The 23775-nt window shown below is 33.3% G+C and overlaps 2 protein-coding genes across 2 annotated transcripts; one reads left to right on the top strand and one right to left on the bottom strand.

The window, feature by feature from the left end:
* Positions 1 to 204: 204 nt before the first annotated feature.
* mRpL11 (mitochondrial ribosomal protein L11) lies at positions 205 to 3464 on the bottom strand. The gene is made up of 4 exons (XM_088233068.1): positions 3274 to 3464; positions 2723 to 2912; positions 528 to 694; positions 205 to 384 (listed from the first exon to the last, which is right to left on the bottom strand). The coding sequence occupies exons 1-4, from the start codon at positions 3406 to 3408 to the stop codon at positions 286 to 288; spliced, it is 591 nt and encodes a 196-aa protein (XP_088089194.1). The 5' UTR covers positions 3409 to 3464; the 3' UTR covers positions 205 to 285.
* yata (N-terminal kinase-like protein yata) lies at positions 3416 to 16888 on the top strand. Its single transcript, XM_088232957.1, has 11 exons — positions 3416 to 4323; positions 5880 to 6109; positions 7418 to 7594; positions 8225 to 8453; positions 8679 to 8822; positions 8934 to 9115; positions 10782 to 11098; positions 11362 to 11529; positions 11936 to 12186; positions 12731 to 12941; positions 15318 to 16888. Exons 1-11 carry the CDS (start codon positions 3946 to 3948, stop codon positions 15464 to 15466), a joined length of 2436 nt encoding a protein of 811 aa, XP_088089083.1. The 5' UTR covers positions 3416 to 3945; the 3' UTR covers positions 15467 to 16888.
* The last annotated feature ends 6887 nt before the right edge of the window (positions 16889 to 23775 follow it).

Here is a 23775-nt window from a genome sequence, read left to right as displayed (position 1 = left end):
TTTTTTAAACTAATGTATATTATCACAATAATTTTGTTTATGATTTTATATGTAAATAAATAAAAGCTAATGATTTTCTAAACATTTTCAGTAATCAAAGACGATCACATCATTGAAAACATCACATTTGTCTTTTACTATTGAACGCATAGGAATATCATAATACAGAACTTTAAATAAGCGAAGAAATAAAATAAACATAAATTATCTTTTGTTGTAACAACTTTATTATTCTATTTTACATACATAATAAAACTACACAGTAATAATAATTCCCTTTTTGAGTTATGCTGTTCTTAACATTTTGGCTTCTCTAATCTCATCCAAAACTTTTCTCTGTTCTGCTAAAACCACCTTTCGTTCTTCCAAAAATTTTGCATAATCCTGAAAAAAGCTCTAATTAATCACAAGGCAGACTAATAACCACTCGATTTCCTTTGTCAGGATTTTTACACGGGGGTAGTCGAGTCATAACACTCATATAATAAAAATACACATTTTGACAGAATATCGAGAAGAGAATGTACCTCGGCATCAAGATCTCTGACAATTTGAATTCCACATGTTCTAGCAGTGCCTATGACCAGGTTGCACATTTCCTTTAGATCGCGATCCCTATTGGGTGGGTCCTTAATTTTTATGGCAGCTATTTCATAAACATGCTTCAGGGTAACCTTACCACAAACTTCATTAGCTAAAAGTAAAAAATTTACATTTTATTTAAGTATTATGCTTACACTTACGTCTATAGTTGTAAGATTTTGTTTGTTGTTGATTTGGAGTTCGACAAAAGAAAGTTATTAAGTTAACGTCCTGTATGCAATAATGTTGGTTTTTTACTGTATAATATATTGTGTTAAATAGAAAATGCTAAGTTACTTCTTCGGTCAACGCTATGGATTTCTAATAAAATCATTTGGTGCATGTGTGTGTCATCGATCTATGCACATTGCACCCACATTTATCTACGGTTGCCATCCCTCCCGATTTATCGAAACTGTCACCCGATTGTGGCCTCTGTAACGGCAAAATATATAATGTCCCAATTAAAACTTGTGCACTGCAGCAACGCTATTAACTAACAAAAATCTTCCATGACGTACTGACTACAAATGAGTAGATACTTTAAGGTTGAAAAGGATCGCGGAGGCTGGGGTGACTTTGGGCGGCAAAAAACCTTCAGCAACTTATTTATCCGAAAAACTTCATAGAGGCTGAACTTGCCTCGATAGATTTTGTGAAAGAGGATTAATTTTTTTCAGAAAACGGACCTGTTGATTGTTGAAATTATTTGAGAATTTTATGTAGCGCCATCTTTGTGAAAATCACCTCAAGGGCACCGTACAGTCAGTATCCCGACACGTCTTGGAGCTACAGAGCACGTGGATGGTTGGGATTCTAATTTCTCATTTTCAGTTATGATAGGAACTAGATTACAGCACGTCTTTCAGATACAGAGGACGTCGTCAGTATGAAATCTTTTACATAATTTAAAAATTTTCTTTTCCAGTGTTTTTTTTAAAGTTTACAAATACGGGCTAGATTCCAGAAGTATTAATGAATCAAAAATAATCATTTGATGGTTGATGGATTACGAGCAAAAGCTAGATTGACAAATGTCTTGCCGCTACAAAGCGCATGGACGAGTGAAACTTCAATAAAAAATATACATTGAGCAGAGTAGTAAGTTTGTCTAGTGTTCACGATAATAAGTAAACAAACATCTAAACAAAGTAAGCACTATTGTAACATATATTGTTAACAAGATAAGATTGGTTGGTTGGAAGAAATTGTCATTTGGCAATAAGCCCGCCAATGTACAATTAACATTATGTACAAAAAGTTTTTTTTTTTTTTAAATAAAAAAAGCGATGACTGACGTCCAAAGGGTAACTATTGTAAATAGTCCGGCGTCTGGTTTTCTCTGCCCGGTAACTGCAAACATGTAGCTAACAACTGGGGCTGTGTCTGCAGGGCTAGTTGCTAATTCCTGGTAGACGTACGATTCACATGTGTATGTACCAAGGGATGATGCCTACTGTTCCATCGGCTATAGTCTGGCTTGTTTCGTTTTATGAAATGCAAAACTCCCACTTAAAATTTCTGATTCTATTTTAACAACTGTGAAAATGTTATTTTTTATTGATGTCGGACCGATGAAAGAGATCTGCTGTCAGGGACTGTAGAATCAATATTGCAGAGCCTTTATTTTAAATATAAGTGACTTAGTTACCGTTTTATATCATAAACCATATTTTATATCATATTGATAACCGTACCCCAAAAAAGATTCTTTATACCACTCCGGAAGGCAGACCAAAATTAAGATGGCTGGATAACGTGGAAAGTGACATTGGAGCGATTGGCCTGACGAACTGGAGAAGAGCCGCAGGGTGCAAGGAGGAATGAAGACAGATTCTGGAGGAGACCAGGGCCCACAACGGGCTGTAGCGCCACTGATGATGATGACATAGTTACAGTTTTAGTATTTCATAACATTTGACATCTTTTAAATAAATATCAATCTTCCTAAGTAATTTTTTATCAAAATTCTAGCAGAAAAATCACGAAAAATATATTCAGCAGTGAAAGAATTAAACTGAGTGTGGCAACACTAGGAAACTTCTATGAATGGGCACCTTTATAATCGGTACAGATTACACCTCCATACTTTAGTCAGTATACCTTCCATATAAAGATTTCTTTACAGAAAAGCTCTCACCCGGTGTCATGGCCCCTTTGAGGACTCCTGCCGCTTGTTTTAGTAAAAATGAAGTTGGCGGTTGATGGATTTCTATAGAATGGGTACGATCGGGATTGATTGACACTCGGGTTGGTAATGGAATACCCAGCTTCATGTTGGCTGTAATCTCATTAAAATCTTTACAGAACGCCTGAATGTTGATGTTGCGCTGAAAAAAATAAAGATTGAAATTATAACCACTTTGTTAACGTGAAGAAATAAGTCCATAAAATATTTGAAAATCCAATAAAAACATAGAGCTCCGTTAGGTGGATGGCTACCTTTACTGAAGAGCCTCTCGCAGTACCTACTGATCCAATTGGTCCAACTTGTTGGTGCCTTTCCAACACTGGTGCAGGCTTCGATACGGGAACTTACAAATAGCTGCCTTCAGAATAGACTATGAATGTATTCAAATGCTGAATAAAATATACACACTTATATGCCTGTTGGAAAAGCTGCTAAGTATGTCTATACAGCAGTACTTTCATTAAAATAATACAATTATAACATTGCAATTAAGTAATAACCTGTCCGAGTTGAGTTCCTAAAGGCGGAGCAGCGGACGCAAGCCCAGCAGGAATATGCGTTCTCAATCTGGACGAGTGGTCGATCTTTTCCGTCGTTTTCTTCATATTCTTTAGTCTAGCCACAGATTTAGACATGGCTGGTGGTAAGGAGTATTAGAAAATGATATCAAGCCAACGGAATTAATACAACCTACAATAATAAAGTCGAATAAACTACAAGAAAAATACGAATATTTAGGTTAGTTTTTCATTTAATTTGACATTTGTAAATCATAAACAAAAACCGACCAGAGTTTAGATTCAAATTAGAGTTGAGTAGGTAGTAAAATATTTATTTTCGATTCGCGCATTTAATTTTTTTAATAGACCATACTGAAAACTGAAAAACACCGTAGAACATCTTTGGTCTATGTGTAGAACGTCAAGAGCTGTCAAAAGTGCCAAGTGCCAACGATTGCACGAATTGCATTATGTTACGAATTATTGTTAGATGATATTCGGAATATTGACTTATTTCGAAATATTTGTGCCTCATTTTCTCATTCTCAAAATGTTCAGTTCTTTTATTCGGTTGATTACGATGTGTGCGTGAAAATATTACTATGTGAACAATGCTTGCTTTAATTTCCATTAATTAACTACTCATTAAAAATTATCAAAAAAACATTTAAAATGTGGTCCTTTTTCTCTCGCGATCCTACCAAGGATTTTCCCTACGAAATAGGCGAACCAGTGCAGGGTCTGAACGACAAAAGTGTTTGGAGTTTGCATAAGGGTAAAAAACGAGGTACTCAAGAAGAGGTTTCCGTATTTTTATTCGACATCCAAAAAAGCTCCGAGACCCAGCTAGAAGTCGCCAAATCTGCTCTCAAAAAACTGAAAACTCTTCGCCATCCCAGTCTGATGCATTTCCTCGACAGTTGTGAGAGTGATAAAGTCCTTTATATAGCCACAGAAGCTGTCGAACCTCTGTCTGTATACCTGAACCAGCTTCCCTTGGAAGGGCAACAGAAAGATCTATATTTAGCCTGGGGACTCTTCCAAATTACCGTAAGTTTACAGCCCCTTTTATCAACATACGTTTACACCTAATTGTCATTTTGAATCCTATCTAACAAACGTACGACCTTCTCTAAGTTAGAACATGCGAAAACTTCAAAAATTTCTTTTAAAAATGCTTCAAAAATTTTCCTTCGATTTTTAATACACACTTTATATTGTCTGTATTTTTTTTCGTGTCTTGATTACGGATTTGATTCCGTGCAGAGTAAACATGAAATATTTATTTTTAATGTGGTTCACTACATCATTTGACCGCCATGGACTGGCACTTGAAGCGTAATACTGACCACCTTACCTATATGTTGATGATCAAAACAAACTGGATTTGGTGAACCGATGCAATGCCCTATGCACCACTGGGTGTGGATACGAAAAGATGATGAAATTGTCTGCCTCATAGTGTAATTGTCATTGCGCTTTGTTACTATTTATGAAATTCTGTGTTTGAATCCTGACAAGGTTGTCGTGAGATGTTTACTTAAAGATATTACAGGTAACTCTCCTATAACACGGTTTCGCTCCAACGCTATTAAAATTTTGGCAAAACCCTCCTACAACACTGTTGTGATGTATGTTTATCATAAAAAAATTAAGTTTTTGACATATTTCAACTAGCAGAATAATCGCGGGTGATGGTTTTGACGATACGAGCTTTCAGAACTTCGTTGCAGATTTGCTGGCAGTGACTTCAGATGTTCAAATCGATTTCGAAGAAAAGAAAAGTGATGAAGATTGTGAAATAAAATAATTAACTTTAAAAAAATTGCAGAAAGGCAATAAATCTAGAATTATATTTTTTAAATGCAGACCTATCCGCTGAAGCGGACAATTCAAATGGTTGCCCTGGAAAAGTGGCCGCTTCCATACCAGAAAATCTACAGCGATCTTTTGGGAAATGCGATCAAACAAAAATCGCTGACTTTAAAAGATTTAATGAGTAAAGACGATGTTATCATTTAACCAAAAAAACGTTTACGTTTATGTTTAGTTATATCGAGCAGCGATGATGGAGAAAATTATTAAATCAAGATTTAACAAATTCAAAGTTATTTTTTACTCTGACCCTGATATAATAATAAATCTAAATATGATATTTATTTGTCTGAGTCTCACGTAACACGGCATTTTATAGGAATCTATCTACCCAGTTGTAGGAGGGTTACCTGCCCTCTCTTTCAGAATCCTATATAAGTTTTTTTTAATCAGTGTCTACTTTCAGGTAAAAATACTGAAAAATAAATTGAGCGGAGATAAGTCCGCCTTATTGCGATAGCGGTCGGGTCGAGGCGTTCACCTACCCTGCTTCAGGTCTCGGGTTTGATTCCTGGGAAAGTCAACATAAAATATTGATTAAAATGTGGTTCTATACTGCCATATTTCATGTTCTCGGACAGATGATCGTGATTCGCGGCATTTGGTGTAGCGACGCAGTGCCCTATGCACCACTAGGTGTAAACAGGAGCATGGTGGTGGCCTATATTCAATATTATTGATTCTTCCATTTGTTACAAAAGTTCAAGGTATTCTAATTTTTAATTTTGCAGAGAGCATTGTCATTCTTGACGAACGATGGGAATTTGCGGCACAACAATGTGTCGATATTCTCCGTGTTTGTCACCGTATCCGGGGAGTGGAAGTTGGGGGGGTTCGAGTTCCTGTCTCAATATAACCAGGAAGGAGGGCCACCGCTTGCCGTGAAAATCCTACCTGCGCTGGACATATACGATCCACCTGAAAAAAATGACCCCATGAAACTCAAAGCTGTAACCAAATGGTAAACCAAATATCTTTATATCTCATGTACAGTTTTTAAGTCTCACTAATATTGTCATTAATCACTCAAACCACTTATTTTTCAACAGCGGCGGTACATCCTAGGTAAAATTCCATATAAATCAAGACTCACTCAAAGACACTAATTTTTCATAACTCCAAACTTTTCAATGCGTTCCTTAAATATTAAAATTATGGATTAAATTAGTTTTTTTTTCCATTTTTAAAAACTAACATTTTTTTTCAATATCAACACTTTTTAATTGTTTTAATATCTTTTGTATTTTTCCAGTAGCCTTTTAAGATTTTTTTAAATTTATACCACACACAAGCTATGCTTTTTTGTTTTTTTTTTGTTTGCTGATGTGATGGTGTATTTTGTATTTGTAACATTTATTGTAAAAAAGCAAAAAAATATAAAAACAAAAAAAACCCTTTCTGGAAATGCCGTAACAATGTTTAAATAAACAAAGGATAGCAAACAATATTGATTTCCTTTTTTTTTTCACTCTTATATAATGAAATTCCTAACCTAATACGATTATAGATGTAAAATTTAGAGTATTAATTAAATATGTCCCATAATGTGTCAATGATCTGTCGGTTGAACCGGTATCAAGACAGACATAACAAGAATACAAAGACAATAAATAAACTCATTAAACTGATATACAACTTACCCTACTTTACTCCTACGACTGTACTGTACGAAAAAATATGCCAGTTTGATATAAAATACTTGATGAAAATTGGGACGCTAAAAATTATACACCAAATTGCATTGGGAAACATACAAGACAATGACATAACAGTTACCCAAAAATGTTGACATACACAAATGCAGGACAGTCGAAAATACTATGCAATGAACTTAAACACTACGATGACTTACCTGACTACTTGAAAAATTATATCAGAGACAAATTAAAAATCAACAAGCACATGATGACTATACTCGTACTAACCAGACAAGACATAACATAACTTGACCTTATAGTATGTTTATAAGGTTAAAAAGAATGTGAATAAAATATGTATGGGAATATGACATAGAAAATTCAAAGAAATGTCAAATATAACACATTAAATAGCCCATTGATTTTTTTCTACATTTTTTAACGCAAATTTATCACCAATTTTTGTAAATACATAATATTTTACACATAATTATTCATCTTAGCATAACACCAACATTATTCTAAATATTTTTAAAAACTGACTAGACCTGTCCGTATTCCAAGATAAAAGAAAATATGAATAATATAATCATCATAGTGCGATCTGAATAACTCTTGTTTATTTTCTTCAGTTCTACAGATATGTGGGGACTCGGCTGCCTTATTTGGGAAGTATTTAACGGCCCACTGACCAAACAATCTAGTTTAAAAATGTTGGAATCTCTCCCAAAACAATTAAGTTCCTTGTACTGTGAACTAGTTAGTGCTAATCCTGCATCTAGACCAAATCCAGCGGATATTATTACAAGGTATTCACATTTACAATTGATTAAAGTCAACAATTATAATTTATTCATTATATAAACGCCCCTCTTACAATATTACATAAAGTACTATAGCAATTGACATGAAATAGAATCATAATTATTCCACTAATATGTTAATAATTATATTTTTTAAAAGAAAAAGGAAATAAAGTAAAGACGAATAGAAATCAAAAAAGAGGAGAATTGAGGGGATGGCTGTTCAATGGAAAGGGTAGCTAATTTAATTGCAGCGGGAGCGGTGTGGAGCAAGTCCAACAGCTCAGCATAATTATTAGCTGTTCTGTGGATGCTCACCAGGGGAGGGGAGAATGGTGGGTGAAGTTTGTCCTATTGTACTCACACTGGAACATGTGTCGGAGTCTGGTGGTCCTTGTGGGTAAACGAAAGTTTATCTGGGACAGTAATTTTGGGCAATCTATTATGGTGCATATCACTTTGTGCTTCAGAGTGAGGTCAGCAATTGTCCTTCTGGTGGAAAGCAATGGTAACCTTAACTCAGACATCAAATTTTGGTAGCGGTAATTTTATCTTAACCTTTATGAATATTTTAAATTATAATTTGTTTTCCTCATACTTTAATTTAACTAATGTTAACTTTTTTCATGATTTCAGATGCCGAAAGCCAGGAGGATATTTTAAAAATGATTTAGTGGATACTTTGTTATTCCTAGAGGAAATACAAATAAAAGATAAAGTTGAAAAAAGTAGATTTTTCTCCAATTTAAGTGGACAGTTGGATAACTTTCCCGAAGGTGTCTGTACACATAAAATATTACCACAACTATTGACTGCATTTCAATATGGTGACGCGGGGAGTGCTGTGCTTTCTCCAATGTTTAAGGTATACTTGCTGTAGCTTTATCTCTTTATGGTTTTACACTGCAATATTCCACTGCCCCCGAACTAGCACCTGAAGCGTAAGACTGATCACCTTACTTTCATGTATATGTTGCATCTAGTCTAGTTTGCTAGTGCAGCGCTCCGTTCGCCATCAGGTCCGGATAGGGTCATGATGATGATAATATTTTTTTAATTCTTTGAATAACGATTTTAATATTTTTTTCAGCTTGGTAGACTTCTAAATGATGCTGATTACCAGAAGCAAATTGTTCCGTGTGTTGTAAAGCTCTTCGCCTCTAATGACAGAACTACTCGATCGAGATTGTTACAGCAGTTAGATCTATTTATTTCTCACATACAAAATGGAACGGTACGTATCGACGTTAATAATTGTATCGAAATATAAAACCATGGCTAAAAATGACCAAATTAAAGCAAGAAAATATTATTGGTTTCTAAGCTGTTTATTATTGTTTTACAGGTAAATGATCAAATATTTCCACAAGTAGTAAATGGTTTCCTGGATACTAATCCGATAATTAGAGAACAAACTGTGAAGTCCATAATCCACTTAGCGCCGAAGTTAAACTACAACAATTTAAACGTTGAGGTTCTGAGACATTTTGCCAGATTACAATCTAAGGATGACCAAGGCGGCATTAGGTAATATCTTCTTATTTTATAATATATCGAACAATGATCACCTCTTCCTTCCGGAAGAAGAACGCTTCTTCCTCTCAATTAACAAGGAATACACTTTGCGAATCAAACTCTGTTTCGACTTGTTATTTTATCAATATCAATAAAATAAAATAAACAAAACTAGGTTCTCAAAGCATATTTCTAAAATAGTTCAGAATACTTGACCTTAACGCATAAAGCGCGTAAAAAGGCACGCGTCTTTACGTGCTATCCAGCCCTCCGAGCACGAAAACGAGAATGTGTTAACCCTCTTATGTCACTAAACTGGCTAAGTTTTTAATTTTAATTTAAAAAAATTATTAATAAATTTCATACATGTATTTAAAAATTCTATACAGATCTACTTTAGACATGTAGTAAATGTTATCACTGTAACTCTCCAAAAAAAGAGACTAACTCTTGTGCTTTACACTGACTTACACTGTTGTAGTTGTTTATTTATAAGAGTTTATATAATTTTAAATATACGAGTACATGACAAACAAAATAAAAACATAGGATATATAAAGAAAAACATAAAACAATAATACATTCGTACTAATTAAAGTTTTTACATGTGTTCAAAAAATTTCTTAAGATTTACATTAAATTTATTTATTGATATGTTATTTTTAATAGTTTTTAGTTCATTGGGGAGATTATTATAATTTTTTACACTTTTGAAGACAAAGCTATTTATTATTATTATTCGTTATAGGCAGGCAGCCTTTGCTGATGCGCCTATATCTCGTGTACTGCTTTTTGTCTCCGTTCTTCTTCCTTCAAAAAAGCGTCCAAAAGGTTTTTGAACTGGTTGACCGAAATGGAATGGACAACTAGACTTAGCAATTTATTGCAGTCTGAAACACCCTGCTGGAAAGGAAGTTTTTCCTAAGATTGAGGTGGAATTGGGAACAATAGAGCTTCCAATTATAACCCCGTGAATTTGTGCTGGGATTTAATTGATACATCTCATGCGGGGGGCAGTCATAGTTAGGTTAGATCAGTAACACCGAAAACAAATTATTTATCATGGAAATAAAAGTCAAATGATATTTTATTCTATAAATTTGTGTTCACCGGAATCTCTTTTCACACGTTATCTAAATAACGAAAATGAAATTGACTAAAAAAAATTCACATTTCCTTAAAAATGCGTAATAGTAATATTAATAATTATTATGCTATTCATTTTTGGAATTCCCTAAATCGCTCTTTTACTTACTAGGCTCAGAGAGGTACGGGCAAGGGAATTGTGAAAGAAAATAATGTTTGTTGCTATCTAGGTATTTTGCAGTCATGTTTTTAAATAAAACAATTCTAAATCACGAAATGATTTTTATACAAGGAAACCCATCCACGATTGTCCCTTTTTTGTGTGGTTTTTTTTTCATGGTAATACGTAGAATATATCTCCCGTGTAAAAAGAGGTTCCGTTGTATATTGACTCGTCTTTTATTTCACTAACAAACTTTACTGAAAACAAAGTTTTTTCATTTCGTAATAATAAAGTATACAATGAAAGATTTATTTCTGGATTTTGCTTGTTTATGCAAAAGAGCTCCTATCCCAGTTATTTTCTAAATTTTATTTACTTAGCGTGTTCTTTTGGTGTACCTACGAAAGAATAATATTTTACTGTTGACAGAACTAACACGACGGTGTGCCTGGGCAAGATAGCGCCGCACCTGCACCCGCAGATCCGGCAGAAGGTGCTGATCTCCGCCTTTGTGCGCGCCACGCGGGACCCCTTCCCTCCCGCGCGCCAGGCCGGAGTGCTCGCCCTGGCTGCCACCCAGCAATACTTCCTGCTGGCCGACGTCGCTCGGCGCGTGCTTCCCGCGCTTTGCCCGCTGGCCCTGGACACGGAGCGCCAGGTGCGCGACTCGGTGTTCCGCACCGTGCGCGGCTTCCTCGGCAAGCTGGAGAAGGTGTCCGAGGATCCCAGCCTCAAGGAGGACATGGGTATATCTTCTTCATTGTCAAGCTAGTTTTAAATGGGAAAAATATTATAATTGTTATTGAATCAGCATTAACTTTGTGGAATATTGAGTTTGTTTTGAAGCACTTCTAATTTTGGAAAGCGCAGACCCTTCCTTCTGCAGATGTTATTATAAACCCAGTTTATAACTACAACAAAAGGTTCAAAATAATTTCAAGTGGTCTTAAAACAAAGTGTTTAATTGAATACATTTAGTTATAATTCTATAATTTGTTGTATTTTCCAGAGGCAGACGTCCACACGGCCACCCCATCCCTGAGTAATGCGGCGGCCACATGGGCGGGCTGGGCCGTGACGGCCGTAGCCGCCAAATTCTACCGCAGCCACTCTGACACGGCGGGCCGTCCCCACCAGGGAGGCACTCCAAAGCTCATGTCCAAACCTGCTTCCTTAGGTACCACTGCATATGTTATTAGATTAGTAATGGTACTGAACTTTAATTTATTTATTTATTATTTATAAGGGTTTTTTTAAGGTAGTTTCATTTTTTTAAACACTCAATTTATCATTTGGTATTCGTCTTTTCATGGCAAAAAACTTGGTAAAATGTTAGAATACCCAAACTTCAACAGTCTCGTTCAATTCCAATACAGCTTCCAGTTATGATCGCCTAATTTGGTATCAGGATTTAATTTATATATCTCGTGCTGGGGGCAGTCATAGTCATCATTTAGTGTCTTTATAATACAATGTCTTTATTTCAACCACTTATGTCTTTTGTAAAACCGTCCTTTTAAAACGCTTAAGTCTCCAAAGACATTAATGTCATCAAGTATATTTCAACTAAATGTTTGTTTCAGAGCAACCTTCATCGAGCAGCATGTCCACCACTACGTCCTCCGTTACGTCTATGACCTCGCTGGAGCGAAGCGAGTCCGCCTCGGACTACGATCCCGAGCACTGGGACATGGGGGGGCAGTGGGGGGAGCTGGGAGGTACAGCGCCCGCCGCCCCCGGCCCCTTGAGCGCGCCCCCTGGAGCCCCTCTGGAGGCGCTCAGCGAGGCTGACGGCTGGGACAACGAAGAGTGGGGCACGCTTGAAGAAGAACCGGTAATGAATTGTCATTGAAATGAAAAAGGAGTAGAAGAAGTAAAACATTGGTCAAAACAGTACTCTTAACTCTGCTCCGTCCGACTGCCACTTGGCCTCCAGATTTTCCCTAGAATTTCCCAGACTCTGCCGAATCCACAAGCGGATTTACAACCCTCGCTAGTCCCCACTGTCAGCCGACAGTATTTTGAAGAAGTCTTCATACCTACGGGCTGCTGACACTAGCCTACACCTAGCTCGTAGTAGAAATACCAACGCCTTGCCAAGATTTACAGTCTCACAATTCTTTCTACCAGATTAGAATGCATCTCTTACTATAATAATAATTTTTTCAATATGTGCATTTTCGTTTCTTTACCACCTTACTTTAATAAACCAAAAATAACAATAATCACAAACTCTACACTAGTTCAATAAGATTTTTTATCAAGATCTTGTTATAAGTGAATTAAAAAGAGTACAAAGGGTTATTATGAGTCTATAAATATAAAAACTGTGGCGCCAGTATTTCTCCTATACTGACTTGAACATGTTCTGTATTCAGAGTGCAGCAGCGTCTCTGTCCAGCCCCAGCGAGACGTGGGCCCCCAACTCCAACTGGGCGGAGCACCCACCTGCTAGTGCCCCTAACCATGGGAAGGAGAACAGCAGCTCTACAGCCAATACGACCAACACAACCGGCCACGGCAACTCCATAGACGCACTTAGTGCCTGGGAAGATGGAGAATTTGAGCCCATAGATGAAGTTAATGCCAGTAAGTAGATTTTGGCTTTTTTTTTTGCACCACAACAGGCTAGAAGGCCCAATTACAGTCCTTCTCGTCTATGCGATAGGTCTTTAATTTGATTCCCAACATGATTGACATGAAATATTTCATCATTTATGTGGTAAAAGTATCTAATATTTATTTTGAAAAAGGTTTTTTTTTTTGCATTTTTTTTTAAATTTCTAGTATATACTATAGTATACAGTAAAACTTGGTTATAACGATCACAAATGTGTTTTTTCACTGAGATATTTCATAGTATCTGGGCTAGAAATTAAGACTGATCATCTTACCTTCTTGTAACACAAAACCTATACACCATTACTTGCAAAATAGGGATGATGATGATAGATTTTCAACTAATTACATTGTATTACAATATTTGAGTTTGTCCAAATGTTTGTAGACAAAAGACTGGATTTCACCCCTTCGGGAGTCATTAAGATTAACAAATTACAACAGGGATGGAGAATACCTTAAAAAGGGAATATGGAAGTCTAGGCATTTACAGGGCTTATGAACTGTCATTGGCTGGTTTAAGTGGCCACTTTACACACTGTGTAACATTCACCATTCTGCCAATGTTTGAACATCCATATTTCTTCAATTCTACCATTTGTTGATTTTAGTGAAATTAAAGAGCTGAAACCTTTATTGTTGTGAAGAGATTCATCTGACTTAACTATTTCACATACTAGGCAACGCCTGAAAACAATTTCCCAATTTTCAAACTTCTTCTTGGACCAGTTGAGTTCAGTCAGATGAATCTCTTCACAATAAAGGTTTTAGCTCTTTAACTTCACTAAAATCAACAAATGGTAGAATTGAAGAAATATGGATGTTCAAACATTGGCAGAATGGTGAATGTTACAGAGTGTGTAAAGTGGCCACGTAAACCAGCCAATGACAAGTCATAAGCCCTGTAAATGCCTAGACTTCCATATTCCCTTTTTAAGGTATTCTCCATCCCTGTTGTAATTTGTTAATTACATTTTACTTCTTTTTTTAAATCTCTTTCATTGGACAAGTCCGTTTCAACAAAGAATTTTGCATATAACTTTTTCCTTAATATCAATTAGTTTAAATAGGTATGATAAACTAAAATAATCTCAAAAAAGGATACCTGAGTCTCACATAGAAACACAGATTTTTTTTACCTACAATATTTTCTATTATACTCGTAATACTTCAGATTTTTATTTAGGTCTACAATTTTTTTCAGTTATTTCTCAACAAAGGAGATGATACTCATATAAATAAATCATTCAAAATGAATAAAATCTCAATTAAAATTTTATGCAATTTGGAACATAATGTGCTAACAATGTTTTGACTATGTCCAAATCCTTGTAGGCTTATATTATATACAACTCTCTAGGGATAATATCGAGATAAATACATAGAAATCTCAACAGACGAAGATTTGTACTTGCATATTTTCTTCTCAATTATTTTAGTATTTTAAACTTTTTTAGAACTTTCTAAAATCGTTATCATTATGTTTTTATTTGAGTCAAGTTATTTATTTACTTTGGATCTATATATTATAACAAATAAATTTGTATACCAATTCCATATATCGTCTGTGATACTGCAATATCGTGTAACTTGTTTTTTTCATTAAAACATTTTACTGCGATAAATTCGTTACAGGAATTAAGAACCGTTAGTTTTAAATTACTTCTATTTATATTCTAATTAATCATAGTTTATCTGATATTCTAGCAGTATTTTTGGTTGATTAAAATTGTAAGTACTAACATTAACAGGATGCTTTAAGAGAACATTTACTGAACGCTTTTTAGGTTCCCCTGCGAAAAAAATCAACTGGTAGTTACTGGATATTGCAATATCACCGACGATATGTATCATATTAATTTGCAAAAGGTACAATAATTGCTATTATTATTTTTAAATAATTTAATGGGGAATTCAAACATTTCTTTTTTGGGTAGTAAAAATAGTGTTAATAATGTTTCCGTAGTTTTTTTATTTTTTTTTAAAAAAGAAATATTTGCGTTCTTATGATTTTTCCAAATACTTCATTTTGAGGGCCATTTTCAACGAGTTGTAAATAACTCACTATTAGAAAATGGAATCGAGTTGGGGTAGAGTGGGATTCGAACCACGGACCTTTGGTCCATGAGTCCGAGACACTAGCCACCGGACCACAACCCGATTTCAAATTAATTTTATATTTAAATGATTATTAATTTTTATTTGAATAATTATTTATTTTTATAATAAATATTTTATAGTTTTGGAATTTACGAACTCTGGCAATGTCTCGAGTTTCATTTTGTCTTGATTTTATAATTATGAATAGCCAATGTTTTTGCACTGAGATTTTCTTTTTCGTTCCAGATACAGGCAATGTTAACAAATTAGAAGAGATGAAGAGAAAGCGAGAAGAAAGAAAAATTCAGAGGCAGAGAGAGTTGGAAGCTCGGCGGAGCGCTCGCGCTCAGCAGGGCCCTATGAAATTAGCTACCAAAAAACAACAACCATTTTAGCTCTAATAGCATTCCCATTTCGCTTATAAGATATTTTAATATCCTTCAAACCTAACATTTTAATCTTGTCTTAAATTTTGTAATTATTTTTATAAAAGCCTTAGCCAACATCCGGCATTTCTTTTTTTAGACAATCTTTCTATTTTTTCTTACAACCATTCCGAATAATACTTATATGAAATGATGAACACCAATTTTATCAGAAAATACCTAGAAGTTTGCCGTTCTCTTTAAACCTTTAGATTGTAAGATGTTTTATGAGGTACTTTTAAGCTCAACTAACAGTTTTAATAGCTATGAAGTACATATTAGAAATTTTAACTAATCTTACATAGATTTTTTTAAACTCCTTAAATAGTAACGTTCATTTGTGACAGATATTTTAAAATTTCCTCCTTTAAACAAATTTCAAATATAAATATTTGCTTCCCAAAGTTCCGTAGAACGTTCCCTGACCTAGCATAGCAGAATTCTAATTTAAAATCACAAATTCCGGCAGCGATTCATAGATATTTTGCTATGCTTTTGCCAGTATTTTGTATATTTATTATTTTCAAATAGTTCTGAATTTTTTGATTCTTTAAATTTTGTTTTTTACCTAACCTATGCGTAAGTCAATTACATATCAAAATTTAAAACACGTAGTTAAATATTCTAATTGACTGAATATTTGTGCCCTTTGTATTTTGAATATGCCCTTAAAATTAATTCTAATATTAATGACATGTTCCACCAGTTTTCGTGACAAACACTTTAGGAATAAGAAAATATTTTTGTTTATTTTTTCAATACATACCTACTTAAATAAATTAAATTCAATGTTTTACAAAATAATTTTACAAAAAGGGGGAACTGAGTTACATTTGAACGTAGTCATACAGAAAGCAGCCAGCCATAGAAAAGTGAAACTGAGATAATAGCCATTTTGTGAAAAGAGTGATTTATAAAATCTACACTATAGTTGGAATGTTTTTGACTTTAACAAACGATAAGCAATGAATACATATGTTTTTTTTCAAATATTACAAACAAGAATCTTATTATATATTTGACCAGTTTAAAATATTTTTAAAGTATCATACAATTTTTCTAGTTTTGTGGGTGTTTTCTGCGAATTGAAAATGCCATTTTTGTGATCGACATCTTTTTCCGAAGGTGATTAATACAGTTTTTTGTATGAAAGCGGTCTGGCTGTTTTTAGCAGAACATAGAATCGACCTTACTGCACCCGATAACATCCATATTTCATTTTTCCAAAATTATGAACTGGCTGCTTTCTGCATTCATTTGTGATTTGAACTAAAAACCTGTGGCATTTCAACAATTTTAATATTCCATAACATTATTACTTTATAATTTGTACTTTGAATGTGAGATTTCGATGTAATTTTTCCAATTGGCATAAATACATGTACATATGTTTAATGAGCATTTGTTATTTATATGTAAATATAATATGTGGATCTACTCCAAGAATACCTTTTACAGTGTTCCATAAATTTATGTGTAAAGACAGATTTTTTTTTAATATTCTTTAAGTATCAATTTTTTATCTGGTTACAGTTTAGACCAACAAAGTTGCGATAAAACCTATACTTATCTTACTAAATTAAAAATAAGTATTGACATTTTAGTGTAATTTAATAATGTGACAAAATTCAAAATTGGTTGATATTGTTTCACTTTTTGAGTGCCCATACAATGTATACCTTTGTCTCCATAAACAGCATTGCTAAAGTTTATTAATTTCGTCACATAATATATGCAGCATCTAGGGTAACGAGTGCCCCGGGCAAGATTTGAATTTTGCGCCTCCGAAGACTTATTTTCTAGGAAGAGAAAGAGAAAAGAAGGTTGTAAAGTCTGCAAAGTGTGCTAGGCCAGCCCCCTAGCTACGACGCTGAATATATGTTTCAATATTATTTCCAAGGATGTTTGAATTGACAAAATATGGTAGAAGGATATGTTTTTATATCAAATTAATCTTAACTGGAGCTTTGAGGCCCCTAATGATCCAAGTTAACATAAAACGTAAAAAAAAGGAAATTCAAACAATATTTTATGTAATGATGTAATAACTTATATTTACATATAAGTTATTAATTGAAAAATACTTGGTACACTTCCACTTATTTATTTGACCAATTAGCACTTTCACCCTCTAATGAGCAACACATGTTTCAATAATTTGTTTCACTCTGTTCCATTGAAATATTACATATTGTATATTTTTCAACTTATTTTTAAATGTACCTACACTTAAGATAATATTTAGTTTTATATAAATTATCCTTACCTGTATAATATTCACCAATCTGAAGACGCCCATTAGAGGGTGAAAGCGCTAATTGGTCAAATAAATATGTGGAAGTATTTCAAGTAGTTTTTAATTAATAACTTAAATATAAGTTATTACATCATTACAATGGAATTCCATCAAGAATTGCCAATAAATAATTTTTAAAAAATAATCTTTTATGTGTCTATTTTTTATATATCTTCTCCAAGTAAGATATAAACTTTTATTTAAATAGGTAAATATTTTTATATTATTATCTAAAATCAGTTCTTTCATGCTTTCTAGATTATTTACATAAAACTTGATATTCCATGACATATTTGTTTGTTTGGTTTATCTCTCTTTATTTTCCAAACAGTACCTACAACTGAAAAAGTTGTGGAATTCATTTCATTTACACATTATTGTTTCTCATAAAGCTTCGTAATAATAATTCTAAAATTAATTTAAATATACTCACACTGCCATTTGCTTTTGTGATGTTTCAGTAATGAACTAAAAAAAAAAACAAATGGAATGACAATAGGCAAAAAAATGTTACCAACTCCAATTGATTTGAAAAATCCTGGACGATTTATACGAGTATCGTTTGTTAAAATTAAATGACGTCCATTCATAATGATTCATGTGTGGGGTGACATCAGAGCATTGACTGACTTAGAAATTAGAACTGTTTATAAAAGCTCTATTCTGATAACTAAATACGGCAGTATTATTTTGAATTTAACAACCGACTAGGAAGGTATAAAAAATAATTTGATAAATTGTTTCGGAGTGATCTTTCCATTAAATACTGCGTATATTGCTCGTTTGGATTTGATTCAAAGATCTCGGCCAATATAAGGCTGTGCTCATTACGAAAGGCGATGAATTACATCTTGTGTAATAATAATATTAATCTAGTTAATAAATTAGAAACCTTTATACATATATTAATAGAGGAGCCAACCATTTCCGAGGTATTCATTTATAAGATCACTTTTTAACTTGCGGGCACTTAAAAGGTTGAACATATTTATTAAGCTCTCAGTGGGTGAGAGGTGGAAAATCCGTGTCAAACAACATTGTCTACAAAAACATGTTTCATTTTACAGGAGAAACTAAAAGCGCTTTTCATTTATTGTACAGTTGAGCCCATGTGTGGAATAACAGCGTTATCGCATAAACGCGCTTTTAAATGTATCAATGTAAATAATTCACCCACATGATAAAGGTTTCAGCTCTTTTACTTCACAAAAGTCGACAGATAGAGTTGAGGAAATGTGGATGTTCAAACATAGGCAGAATGGTGAATGTTACACAGTGTGTAAAGTGGCCAATTAAACCAGTCAATGAGAGGTCTTAAGCCCTGTAAATACCTAGACTCCCGTATCCCTTCGCAAAAATGTTTTCCCTCTCTGTTGCAACAAATTTAAATGTGAACAACTCCCTAGGGAGAAAATCCAGCCAGTCTGCAAGCATTTTGATATACTCAAAACATTGTTTAATAAACCTGTTCAAATTACGCGCCGTGTGCACATGTATATGCTTACCAAAAATGGTTTTTATGTGTCAATTACAGATGCTCTTCCATTGAAAATGGAAAACATTGAAACCGCTGATGAATACAAAATTTTTAAACAAGTCAGGAAAAACTGATGGGTTTTAAAGCTATAATGGCAGCTCATTTAATTGAAGACTGGACTTCGAGGATGAATGCATATTTTTTAAAATCGCCATCTTCTAGGTTCGCATTTGCCGTTGAAAAAATCTTCCTCGTTAAAATATATGGAAGAACAGCATAAGGATAAAGCTTTTTGTTTATTTATGGAAGAATAGCATTATTTTTTTTTTAGTTTGCTGTTTTTTTAACTTAAATATTTTAAATAAAGTTACTAAAAAATAATAATTGTGTAATGTAACTACTTTGTGCATTTAAATTTATTACAATTTCAACGGGAATGTGCTCACTACAATCAACTGAAATGTTTAACAGCCATTATCTCAGCACATACTTTTTGACATAACGCTGTTTTTCCACACAATAATATGCATATTTATTATTACGCATGGTATGTAAGTATGTGCAATTTTGCTAGTTTTTTTATCTACCATAAAGGTTTATTAAAAAAATATTTTCATGCAAAATTTACTGTTAGTGAAAACGATTTCGGAGATAACACTGTTTGATATTTTGTTTATGAATTGCGGGTATGAAATGAATGCACTGATTGGTGCATTGCGCCTCTTTAATGGATGATTTTTGATATTTTTATTTACTTTTCTGATTCCATTTGTATCATGCGATAACTCGATGTCTGTCTTTCTGTTATATGATCTTGAACACAGGTATTATACATATATGTAATTTGATGTTCGTGTTGCTGCCATATTTTATTTGATAGTGTCATTTTTTAGACAAATTGTAGACAGGTGTGGCATTCGATAACCATACTAAGGTGTTTTGGTGTTCCATAAGATTGACACTGAAAAACACTCGGTTCTATATTTATTTTGCGACATTTGTTACCAAAAAACATTACATCACAAAGTTTTCTGCAATTTAGCGGGATTCTGTCTTTTCCTTTTTTTGACATTTAAATAATCATCGAAAATAGATATCTCCACTGGCAACTGCATTAATATAAAAAAATAATTCCCTATATAAATAAAGCAACCCCTGGCAAGGTTTTGCATAAATATTTCAAATTATTTTACATTAGGTGTAAAAAATAAATTTATCATAATAATCGATTAAAGATGTCACGCTATTAATTATTATAACCGATCCTCGACTGTCCATTTAGTATAATTTTAATTCAGAATAAGAAACGGTTTGTCTTTAAAATTCAGCCTAGAAAACCTTCCCTATTCCCGCTCATCAAAAAATTGACACTTTATTAAACATATATGTAATCTAATTATTTACTCAAACTTCTTTTGTATATTTGAAATAACCGGTGATAATATTATTTGATGTATAGAATTTAAATTTATGTATAAATATTGTTGTTTAATTGCCTTTATGTTTTCCAAAGAATATTTAGAGCTTATTACTGATTCTTAGATTCATTTTACTGAACACAAAGCATCTTCTGAAACAATTTTTTAAATATACTTCATCTTTGTGCCATATTTTGGAAATAACAGAAATGTTTAAAATGCAATAAATTTGTAAATAATAAAGATACAAATGAAAACTTGTTATAAATTTGGGTTTTTAATGTCATGGTCAGTTTCTCTTGTATTTATTCTCCAAATATATTGATATTATAGTTTTAGCTATGAATTATGTATATGTACATTTATTATAATAAATGCTGAGTCAATTAAACATGTTTTTATTTAAAAGGTCATCTCATTTTAATATTGATCGCAATATATGGCAAAGGAAATTAATTATTTTTCCATCCTTTTTTTATTACGCATCGTTTTAACTCAAATAATTTTTCAACAATGTTTGATTATGTCCAAATGCTTGCTTGGATGTTCAAACATGGGCAGAATGGTGAATGTTACACAGTGTGTAAAGTGGCCACTCAAACCAGCCAATGACAGGTCATAAGCCCTGTAAATGCCTAGACTTCCATATTCCCTTCTCGAAAACTTTTTCCCTCTCTGTTGAAATAAATTTAAATACGAACAACTCCCTTGGGAGGAAATCCAGCCAGTCTGCAAGCATTTGGACATAATCAAACATTGTTGAATTACTACCTGGTAAAAGAAAAAGTATAAAAATTGGAAAATTGTTTCCAGGCGTTGCCTAGTAGGTGATTTGGTTCAGCCGGATGAATCTCACCCACGTGATAAAGGTTTCAGCTCTTTCACTTCGCAAAAGTCAACAGATGGAAGAGTTGAGGAAATGTGGATGTTCAAACATGGGCAGAATGGTGATGTTACACAGTGTGTAAAGTGGCCACTCAAACCAGCCAATGACAGGTCATAAGCCCTGTAAATGCCTAGACTTCCATATTCCCTTCTCGAAAACTTTTTCCCTCTCTGTTGAAATAAATTTAAATACAAATAATTTTTATTTACTTAATCCATGTCTGCTTCCTATGTGGAGCATATGGTATCCACGAAATCTCTCTAGGCCCTCTGTCTCTGCAGCCAACTCCCGTGTGTCTTCCCTTGGGAACTGACTTGTCAGGTCCGCATCCCGTAGTTCAAACGTGAACTGCCGGCGAGCTGTCATTATGATTTGACAACCCATGACTGGTAGTGTATATAAAACTGTTTTAAACTGGGGAATTAGAAAGGGGAATGCATGTAAAATGGGAGCACGAAATCCAGATTTTTGCAGTTATGGCTGGAAATAGGCGATCAAATGTGCATGTGCGAACTGATCAACATATCAATAATTATTCAACTGGAGAGATGAATCGTAATGTTTGCTGTTTGTGGGGGGAAAAGCAAAGACAAATATGAATTATTATTGAATGAATTCGGCAGAATAATATTTTAATAATTTTGATACATTTTCAACATTATAGGGTAGGATTATGCAAAAAAAAAAAACAATATGATGATTAACCAAAAGCTTATTGAATAGATATGCTCCTGGGGGACCCCTAGCTACCCGCCTTAGGCCCGGGTGAGTTAAGGAAACCTGAAGATGGGTTGGTTATTTTAAACCATATTAAATCCAGTATCTACAGGCATCGAACTAATGTAATATACGTAACAGTAATCTTTTTCAGACATGTTTAATTTGTTTAGGTAAATAAATATTATTTTTAAATCCCATCGTGACAGGATTTTTTATGTTAATTGTTAACTTGCGATAAGATTGCATTAATTACCTAAGGCAGATCAAATAAAGATATGTAGTGGTTTATAGTTTTGACATACTTTTAGCACTCAGTTAGATTGAAATACAAGAGAACTTTATGTGAACCCTACAAAAACGCAAGATCTGTTTTTAGCTTGATGCATTCAGAGTATGAGTTGTTGACTGAAAAAAATTGAATGGAGTCAAAGACTGGCACAAATGTGAATGTCAAGTCCATAGCATATTGTGCCTTTTCACTTGTAACTATTCACAAAACAGCAATAATGCCACTCTAACAAATTTTATTTGACTTACGTTTAGTTCGACTTTAGGACCAGTCTACTTGTCTTAATCAAATAGAAAATAATACATAAATTTTGTACGGTCATTTTTTAAATTGCATCTTTAATCAGTTGAACATGTCAAAATCAAATCTGCAAGTTATCATCATATAAATTTAAATGTTTGTTTTTTGTTTCCCAAAGTAAGCACAAAAATAATATTACGAGACATTATTATTATTATTATTTCAATCTGTGCCCATACGATATATGAAAGTGCTATACATAAAATCAGCATCTATGTAAAGAAAGTACATTTTTGTAAATTTGCAAAATGATGCTTTCATCCACTCATTTCTTCAATCAATAATATGTTTGAAATATCAATCATATTTTCTAAGTACCGATGTATATTATATTGCTAATGATATTCATTGTACTATTACGTGGTACCTACTCTTCATTCATTTTTGACTAAAAGCAAGTATTTACATAAAAATATAATTGCTTATGATGATAATCCAGTATGTGTGTATTCGGGTATGAATGTTTACTGCAAGTGTACATAAATGTATGTTAAATAAAAGTATAACAATGTCGACAGAGCATACTTCTTTTGGTAATGACAATATTAAGACAGGTGAAAAACGAGCAGTAGAAACACATAGTTTTGTAAATTTATTTATTTTACTTAACGTGAAATGAACACATTCATAGTTCTTCAATCAATGTTAGTATTTTTAAAATAATTTAATTCCCAAACCATTGTTAATTAAAATGATAATACAATAATGAATTATATACCAGGACAACCTCGATCATGTCACCATTCCATAAAAAAATATCATTTTTACAATTTTCCTTATTTCAAACTGACCATAAAGTATTATCATAATATTAAAATATTTTATACAATACTTTATAATGTCATTGAAACATTTTATTATTTTCTTTAACTACTTGAGATGTGAATTGAAAA

The sequence above is a fragment of the Micrasema longulum genome, unplaced genomic scaffold, assembly GCF_059751315.1.
Source record: "Micrasema longulum isolate JH-2025_06_02 unplaced genomic scaffold, ASM5975131v1 h1tg000008l, whole genome shotgun sequence".
Lineage (NCBI taxonomy): Eukaryota > Metazoa > Arthropoda > Insecta > Trichoptera > Brachycentridae > Micrasema > Micrasema longulum.
This window is presented reverse-complemented; position numbering and strand designations above follow the sequence as displayed.

What these genes read in the sequence shown, in the direction of transcription:
- mRpL11 (XM_088233068.1), bottom strand. Translation starts at nt 3,408, where the DNA reads ATGTCTAAATCTGTGGCTAGACTAAAGAATATGAAGAAAACGACGGAA. An exon ending in CAAAGGGGCCATGACACCGG is followed by an intron (nt 695 to 2,722) that starts GTGAGAGCTTTT and finishes TTTTACTTTTAG; the next exon opens with CTAATGAAGTTTGTGGTAAG. An exon ending in TCAGAGATCTTGATGCCGAG is followed by an intron (nt 385 to 527) that starts GTACATTCTCTT and finishes AGCTTTTTTCAG; the next exon opens with GATTATGCAAAATTTTTGGA.
- yata (XM_088232957.1), top strand. Translation starts at nt 3,946, where the DNA reads ATGTGGTCCTTTTTCTCTCGCGATCCTACCAAGGATTTTCCCTACGAA. An exon ending in CCAGCGGATATTATTACAAG is followed by an intron (nt 7,595 to 8,224) that starts GTATTCACATTT and finishes TCATGATTTCAG; the next exon opens with ATGCCGAAAGCCAGGAGGAT. An exon ending in GATGACCAAGGCGGCATTAG is followed by an intron (nt 9,116 to 10,781) that starts GTAATATCTTCT and finishes TACTGTTGACAG; the next exon opens with AACTAACACGACGGTGTGCC.